We start from the raw sequence: 9,271 nt of genomic DNA on the forward strand, positions 1-9,271 counted from the left end.
CAGGTCTTTTCCAGAGCGTTAGTTATTAGGAGACTAGCTGCTTTGGAAAGGCATGTAAATCCTTCTCTATCGTTGTTGTTTAGTTGGATATTTATATGTGCAGCTTCCACCGTCTTTCTCATTTTCTTCTGTAGTCCCTTATGTAAGATCTCAAATTTATTCCAATCAGTCGAGATCTTACACAAGGGACTATATTACTATGTTATTTGTTAACACAATTTACATAGTATTTATTGATTGAGACCATTTGGATTTAGAATAATTACATACGATAAAAGCACGTGTATAGAAGTAAAATAGAAACAGAAATGTAGAATAGAAATAGAAATACATAAATGCGCATACAAATGATGTAGAAATATGAGATACAAATAGAAATACATGAAAATATATAAAATAAATATCAGAAAATAGAAAATTAGAATATGAGATAGAATCTAATATATGAATTATGAAATATAAATCACATGAAAATATAATACCCAAAACACAGAATAGAAACTAGAAATAGGAAAAGAGAAAATATATAGAAAATCTACACCTACGCCTTTGTATCATGTGTGTTTACATTTGACGCCATAGACCGACAAGCCTGGAGTTACGCTCTTTCAGCCATTTGTAGAGCTTGTTTTCGTGGCTTTGCTTCGTACAGGGCAAACAAGTGTGCTCTCTTCTTGAATTCGTAAGAGCAATCATATAGTGGTAAGGTAATTGAATGCATGAGTTGAGTGTTCGCATTTGGCACTTGCTACAATTCAGTTCCCGTTTCGCATTGTTGTGTTTGGCTTTCTGAGCAATGGATGTGTGGGTATTTGTCACGATGTGTACCATTCTCACTGCTGCAACTACTTGTTATCGGCAAGCTCATTCATATAATTGCATTCCGAACTCCACATATAAGTACCGCAATTTAATGGTGACCCTAATATGTAATATATATATATATATATAGATACATAGATATAGATAGATAGATAGATAGGCAGATAAATGGGCAAACATCTGTATGTTTACCAAGGATATAGGTTAGGTAAGTTCTGATGAGGTCTCGCAGCTGCAATTCTTACCTCCTGTTATTAGCTAGTTCTTGTCATGAAGTATTTTAAATACTATACATATAAGTATTGCAAATTAGTATTAATATTGGTAATGGTGTTAAAAAATGAGACGTAGAAGATCTTTATAATCAACATTTGTATCCTCCTGTATGCTTTCATTACATTGTTATTGGAGGATGGGGTTCATCTTGCCTTCGTTGGTATGAAAATCAAGAATTCACGAAGTTCATTCTGAATTCACTGTGCCCTGAATATGATATTCTAGTGAGTAAATACTTTCTTGATATTCACTGCGCAAATCTATGCTATATCATTTACAATTCATTGAATTATAGTATGAGAGGTTATACCTTCCCATGTGTAATCTTATATAGATACTGCAAGCAGGTTTTATGACCCACATGTCCAGATCGCTTCCAGCTTGGGTAGGTCAGGTCTCTCATTTATGTCCTCTGTGTCCTCCTCCCCCAGTTGACATCGACTAGGTGTCTCCATTAAAACTTTCCTCAAAATTATATCTAGTCTCCCGATTTGCCCACAATTGTACTACAGTAGAATCCTAATTGAATGAGTCCCAATTTTGCAGAAGCCAGATTTTACGGAAGTTTACAATAATCAGGTGAATATTCAGGAAAGCTCAAATTAGTGAGCATAATTGTGTTAAACCAAGCATATTCCATTATTTGCAGTCATTTCCCATTAACTGTGGGGTTAACACTCTAAGACTGGCCACAATGAGTAAGAATCGCCCATAAAGAGAGAATGCCCAAAAATATTAATTTTTGTAGTCTAAGCCTTAAAATTTCTGTCCTACACTCTTTAAACACATTGTAAAAACATTCAAACACAAAAGAAAACTTGCAAGTATAAGAATGTATAGAGAACATATGTACATAAATAAACATACATACATATACCAAAGGCTTTCTCCCCCTTACATGGGGGGGAGGGGTAGCCAAAAAGAAAAAGGCATAGAAATCACTCCCACCCATTTCATTTCCCATATATTCCACTCCCCTCCACCCTCCTCCCTCCCTCCTCTCTTGGCACCTCCTGGATGACGGGTCATCCCTGCATCCTGTCCACTGCCCTGGGTCAGAAGCAGTGTTGCAAGACACAGCACATCCACAGCAAGGCCGCTTCATAAATTCGGTGACCCCCCTCTCCGTCCCCCCATGCAGAAAAGGAGAAGACAGGGAGAAATCCCTTTGGGCTGCGTCAAATTTTTTCTCATACATACTTTCTCACCCCCCATCCCCAACCCATTCCTCCTCATGCATCACAGCCTCATCTATACACAACCCTTCTCCATCCACCCCTATCTTCTGTCCTCTCCCGTCCTTCCTCTACAGACATTCCTCTCTTTTGTAAAGCCCCTTTCACCCCATCCATCCATCTCATCCTAGGACGCCCCCTCATATTCACTCCTTCCACCTCCGCCTTCCACACTTCTTTTACTAATCTTTCTTCACTCATTCTTTCCATGTGTCCAAACCATCCTACTACTCTTTCATCAACCCTATCTCCCAACTCCCTTTCCACCCCTGTTCTCCTCCTCACCTCCTCATTTCTCACTCTATTTAGCCTAGTAACCCCTATCATACCTCTCGGACATTTCATCTCAAACACATTCAAACTCCTCTCTTCCTCTCTCATGTTCCATGTTTCTGCCCCGTACATTGCTGTTGGCACAATCACTCCTTCATATAACCTCCTCTTAGCATCCATTCCCAGATATCTATTTCTCATTACACTTTTTAATCCACCGAGGCATTTACTCGCTTCTCTCAATCTACATTCTACCTACACCCCCACACCTCCCTTTCCTGTCATATTCGCACCCAAGTATCTGAAACTATCCACTTCCTCCAGTTTCTCTCCCTTAATGCTCACTTCCAGCCTACTGTCAATCTCTCCCCTTGTACATCTCATCACCTTACTTTTGCCCACACTTATCTTCAGCTTCCCTCTTTCACACAGCTTGTCAAACTCTGACACTAACTTCTTCAATCCCTCCTCTGATCCTGCTACAAGTGCAGTGTCATCCGCAAACAACAGCTGGCTCACCTCCCACTTTTCTCCTTTTTCTTTAATCATCTCCAACCCCTGACCCACCACCCTTGCATTCACCTCTTGCACCACCCCATCCATGTAAAGATTGAACAGCCAGGGTGACATAACACACCCCTGATGAAGACCCACCTTTACCTCAAACCACTCACTCTCTCCATTTCTAATTCTAACATAAGTTCTACTACTCTAGTAAAAACTCTTGACTGCTCTTAACAGCTTTCCTCCTATCCTATATATCTGCAATACCTCCCATGGGGTCTTCCAGTCTACCCTGTCATAAGCTTTTTCCAAATCCTTTAAGGCCCAATATATGAGTACATTCTTACCATTTCCTAAAACTTTTTGACATATCTGTCTTACACAAAAGTCTGATCCACACAACCCCTACCTGTCTTAAACCCACAGACACTGTTCCTCACCAATTACTCCCACTATTCCTTTCCTAATCCTCTCAATCAAAACCCTTCCATAAGCCTTCCAAACTACACTCAACAAACTGATCTCTCTGAAACTACTACACTCACACTGTCCCCTTTTAGGGAGCAGGTTTTCTTGAATACATTTTCTGTTGAATAATACAGCATGCTTGGTGTTAATGATCTTATTAATGTTTTCAATCCTTCTCACTATCTTTCTATCTGTAGGGGGAAGGGAGAACACTGCATTACCAAATGAATCCAATGTAAATTTAGAAATAAAAACAAATACAGAACTTACATTTCATCTACATTTTAGCCATCTTCTGGTAACTTTATTTCCAGAAACTACAAACTGCGGTTATGTATGACGCAAAGCGAATCAATGGGAGAGGTGCTGAGGTGCCTTTTAGTTTCTCCCTGGCATGCTGTGGGGTGCCCCATAGAGTTCCAAGGTTCCACACATTCTGTTGGATATTTATTTCTGGCTTATGATATCAGTACTGCTTCCATACATTTTAATTTTCTTTAGTATAGTCCTTTGCCAGTACTATTGTGCTTTCATTCAGGTCCTCCTCTGATATTCTAGTTTAGTGTCCTTTTGTACATACATACATACATATACCAAGGCTTTTTCCCCCTTCCAAGGGAGGTAGCCACAAAAGGAAAGGCATAAAAACACTCCCACCCATTTCATCCCTAAATACACTCCACACCCCTCCCACCCTTCCTCTCATCTGAGCACCTCCTGGATGACGGGTCATCCCTGAACCCTGCCCACCGCCCTGGGTCAGAAGCAGTGTCGCAAGACACAGTACATCCACAGCAAGGCCGCTTCATTTAATCGGCGACCCCCCCTCTCCGTCCCCCTTTGCATATAAGGAGAGGACGGGGAGAAATCCCTTCGGGCTGCGTCAAAATTTACTCACACATACTACCCCACCCCCCACCCACCCCCGCCTATTCCTCCTCATGCAGTCACAACATCATCATCCATATACAACCATTCTCCACTCACCTCTGTCTTCCGTCCTCTCCCTTCCTTCCTCAACAGACATTCCCCTCTTCCCCAAAGCCCCCTTCACCCCATCCATCCACCTCATCCTAGGACGTCCCCTCATGTTCACTCCCTCCACATCTGCCTTCCATACCTCTTTTACTAGTCTTTCTTCACTCATTCTTTCCATGTGTCCAAACCATCCTAATATTCTTTCATCAACCCTCTCTCCCAAATCCTTTTTCACCCCTGTTCTCCTCCTCACCTCCTCATTTCTCACTCTATCTAGCCTAGTAACCCCCACCATACTTCTCAGACACCTCATCTCAAACATATTCAAACTCCTTCTCTCTTCTTCTCTTATGTTCCACGTTTCTGCCCCATACAGTGCTGTTGGCACAATCACTCCTTCATACAGTCTCCTCTTCGCATCCATTCCCAAATGTCTATTTCTCATTACACTCTTTAAACCACCAAGGCATTTACTCGCTTCTCTCAATCTACATTCTACCTCCACCTTCACTCCACCTTTTCCTGCTACACTTGCACCCAAGTATCTAAAACTATCCACTTCCTCCAGTCGCTCTCCCTTAATGTTCACTTCCAGTCTACTGCCACTTTCACCCCTTGTACATCTCATCACCTTACTTTTACCCACATTTATCTTTAGCTTTCTTCTATCACATACTCTCCCAAACTCTGCCACCAGCTTCCTCAATCCCTCCTCTGACCCTGCCACAAGCGCAGTGTCGTCCGCAAACAACAGCTGGCTCATCTCCCACTTTTCTCCATTTTCTTTAACCATCTCCAATCCCTGACTCACTACCCTAGCATTCACCTCTCGCACCACCCCATCCATGTATAAGTTGAACAGCCAGGGCGACATAACGCATCCTTGACGAAGTCCCACCTTTACTTCAAACCACTCACTCTCTCCATTTCCAATCCTAACACATGCTCTACTACTCACATAAAAACTCTTGACAGCTCCCAAAAGCTTTCCTCCTATCCCATAAATCTGCATAACCTCCCACAGTGCCTTTCTGTCTACCCTATCATAAGCCTTTTCCAGATCCATAAAAGCCCAAAAAACATCCTTCCCCTTTCCTATAGCTTTCTCACATATCTGTCTTACCACAAAGATCTGATCTACACAACCTCTACCCGTCCTAAATCCACACTGTTCCTCACCAATTACTCCTTCTGTTCCTCTCCTAATCCTCTCAATTAAGATTCTCCCATAAGCCTTCCCTACTACACTCAACAGGCTAATCCCTCTGAAATTACTACATTCACACTTGTCCCCTTTTCCCTTGTAAAGAGGAACTATACAGGCACTACTCCAGTCCTCCGGTACTTTACCCTCTCTCCAGCAAACATTAAATAATCTCACCAACCAGTCCACCATCACTGAACCTCCCTTTTTCAGACATTCTGCATGACATCCATCCAGACCAGGTGCCTTACCTGCTTTCATCATCTTTACAACTGCCTTCACCTCATCCTTCCTTATTTCTCCTCCGTTCTCCTCACTCATCACTCTCATTTTCTTCGCATTTCCCACTGCAGCTATCTTTCCTTCCCTATCCTCCTTCACATTTAGCAACTCCCTAAAATATTCTGCCCATCTTCCCCTCACTGCCATCTCTTCCATTATCAACTCTCGATCTGTTGTAATGTGCGATTTTATTGCCCCATTTTGCCTATGGTATGTAAGTATGATAAATTTTTGATTGTGTGGCCAACATTCTTAAGATTTGCAAGTTGTTCTTCTCCTTCAATGTCTACTAAAATATCATCAACATATCAAAAATACATACTTGGGCTCAGATCTATGGCATCAAGGACAGAATTCTCAATGTGGCACATATATGACTGGGCAAATAAGACACCTAGGTGCCCATGGTTCATCTGAAGGGTACTTTTATGGAAACTTGTAGCATTTTCTCAGTATATTAGAGTATATTGGCCATGCAACCCAAACTTTATCACAAAGACTCACATGCCATAGCAAAACAGGGCAATAAAGTCCCATATTACAAAAGTACATAAAACTAGCATTTCATGAGAGTACCTGAATAAAAAACACAACAGTATTGGTAAAGGACAATAATAGAAGAAAACTAAAATGCATGGAAGCAGTATTGATAAGATATCATCAGGCAGAAAGAAATATCCAACAGAATATTTGTGGAGCCCTAGAGCTATATTTATATATATATATATACATATATATATATATATATATATATATATATATTATATATATATATTTATATATATATATGTGTGTGTATATATATATATATATATATATGTGTGTGTGTGTGTGTGTGCAAGGTAGAATGTAATATATTGTAGCACCATATCTGTTAGTGTTTCTACCTATTTTATATGAGGTGATGGTATATATGAAGACTGTTTAGATACAAAGGGAATTGAGTATGAGATGATTTGTGTATGAAATATCCACAGTTATATTACAGTGTATTGTACAATGACAAAAAAATATCAATCTTATAATTGTATTTTTTATTTTAGGATGAGGGTAACTATCACCTTTGTTTTGGAAGCACTACCTGTAGACCCCATATGTGTCATACGATAAAGAGAATCCAGTGTGACTTCTGCAGCACAGCTATATCACGAGTCATCTTAGATATTGCACGATGACCCAAACTGGAGACAAGCATTTCCAGTGTGATCTGTGTGATTCTACTTTTTCAAAAAAGTGTGATCTCAAATGTCACAAAAGTCACCTTAAAAATCACATAATGATCACAGAGGAGTGAAGCCTTTCCAGTGTGATCTTTGTGATGCTGCTTTCTCACAAAAGGGCTGTCTCACACAGCATATGAGGACCCACACAGGAGAAAAGCCTTTCAAAAGTGACCTTTGTAATTCTGCTTTTTCACAAAAGACTCGTCTCAGAAATCATATGAGGACCCACACAGGAGAGAACCCTTTCAAGTGTGACCTTTGTGATTCTGCTTTCTCACAAAACCGTTATCTCAAAATTCATATGAGGACCCATACAGGAGAGAAGCCTTTCCAGCGTGCCCTGTGCGATTCCGCTTTTTCAGTAAAGAGTCATCTCAAAAGTCATATGAGAACACACTCAGGAGAGAAGCCTTTTCATTGTGACATTTGTGATTCTTATTTCTCAAACAAGATTACTCTCAAGAATCATATGAGGATCCACACAGAAGAAATGCCTTTCCAGTGTGTCATTTGTAATTCTGGTTTCACAGGAAAGAGTCATCTCAAAAGACATATGAGAATCCACACAGGAGAGAAGCCTTTCCAGTGTGACATTTGTGATTCTCATTTCTCACGAAAGAGTAATCTCAAAAGTCACATGGAGACCCACACAGGAGAGAAGCCTTTCCAGTGTGACATTTGTCATTCTGCTTTCTCAAAAAGGTGCTATCTTACACGGCATATGAGGACCCACACAAGAGAGAAGCCTTTCCAGTGTGACCTGTGTGATTCTACTTTCACAGAGAAGAGTTCTGTCATAAAGCATATGAGGACCCACACAGGAGAGAAACCTTTCCAGTGTGACCTTTGTGATTCTGCTTTTTCAAGAAACGATTATCTCACACATCATTTGAGGACCCACACTGGAGAGAAGCCATTCCAATGTGACCTGTGCAATAAAGTTTTCTTACTAAAGTATCGACTTAAATCTCACATGATGATCCACACAGGAGAGAAGCCTTTCCAGTGTGGACTTTGTGATTCTGCTTTCTCAGAAAAGGGTACTCTAAAAAACCATGTGAGGACCCACACAGGAGAGAAGCCTTTCCAGTGTGACGTGTGCAGTTCTGCTTTTTCACAAAGGAGTCATCTCAATAATCATATGAGAACCCACACAGGAGAGAAGCCTTTCCAGTGTGGCATTTGTGATTCTGCTTTCTCAGAAAAGAGTCATCTCAAAAGACACATGAGGACCCACACAGGAGAGAAGCCTTTCCAATGTGACTTGTGCAGTTCTGCTTTTTCACAAAGAGGTCATCTCAATAATCATATGAGAACCCACACAGGAGAGAAGCCTTTCCAGTGTGACATTTGTGATTCTGCTTTCTCAGAAAAGAGTAATCTCAAAATACACATGAGAACCCACACAGGAGAGAAGCCTTTCCAGTGTGACTTGTGCAGTTCTGCTTTTTCACTCAAGAGTACTCTCAGAAATCATATGAGAACCCACACTTGAGAGAAGGCTTTCCAGTGTGACATTTGTCATTCTGCTTTCTCAGAAAAGCTTAGTCTCAAAATACATATGAGGACCCACACAGGAGAGAAGCCATTCCATTGTGGCCTGTGCGATAAAGTTTTATTAGAAAAGTATCTCCTTAAATATCAATTGATGATCCACACAGGAGAGAAGCCTTTTCAGTGTGATCTTTGTGATTCTGCTTTCTCAAGAAAGGATCATCTCACACAGCATATGAGGATCCACTCAGGAGAAAAGCCTTTCCAGTGTGACCTTTGTGATTCTGCTTTCTAACAAAATGGCTTTCTCACATGGCATATGAGGACCTACACAGAAGAGAAGCCTTTCCAGTGTTACCTATGTGATTCTACTTTCACAGAGAAGAGTTCTCTCATAAAGCAGAGGAGAGAAACTTTTCCAGTATGACTTTTGTGATTCTGTTTTCTCAAGAAAGGATTCTCTCACACATATAAGGACCCACACAGGAGAGAGGCCATTCCAGTGTGGCCTG

The 9,271-nt window shown here is 40.8% G+C and overlaps 1 protein-coding gene across 2 annotated transcripts in view; it reads left to right on the forward strand.

Annotated features, from left to right (window-relative positions):
* The first annotated feature begins 577 nt into the window (after positions 1-577).
* Positions 578-9,271, forward strand: part of LOC143031166 (uncharacterized) — a 9,296-nt gene continuing 602 nt past the window's right edge. The window contains exons 1-2 of one of the 2 annotated variants that reach the window (XM_076194688.1): positions 578-702; positions 7,086-9,271. The exon at positions 7,086-9,271 is cut by the window's right edge and continues 602 nt beyond it. In XM_076194688.1, the coding sequence (XP_076050803.1) occupies positions 7,399-8,760 (1,362 nt within the window). In that variant the 5' untranslated portion in view covers positions 578-702; positions 7,086-7,398 and the 3' untranslated portion in view covers positions 8,761-9,271. The remainder of the gene's footprint in view (positions 703-7,085) is intronic. The other variant, XM_076194687.1, reaches the window with a different exon arrangement.

The sequence above is a fragment of the Oratosquilla oratoria genome, chromosome 12 (assembly GCF_046742065.1).
Source record: "Oratosquilla oratoria isolate Oo_2021 chromosome 12, ASM4674206v1, whole genome shotgun sequence".
NCBI classification, from domain to species: Eukaryota; Metazoa; Arthropoda; class Malacostraca; order Stomatopoda; family Squillidae; genus Oratosquilla; species Oratosquilla oratoria.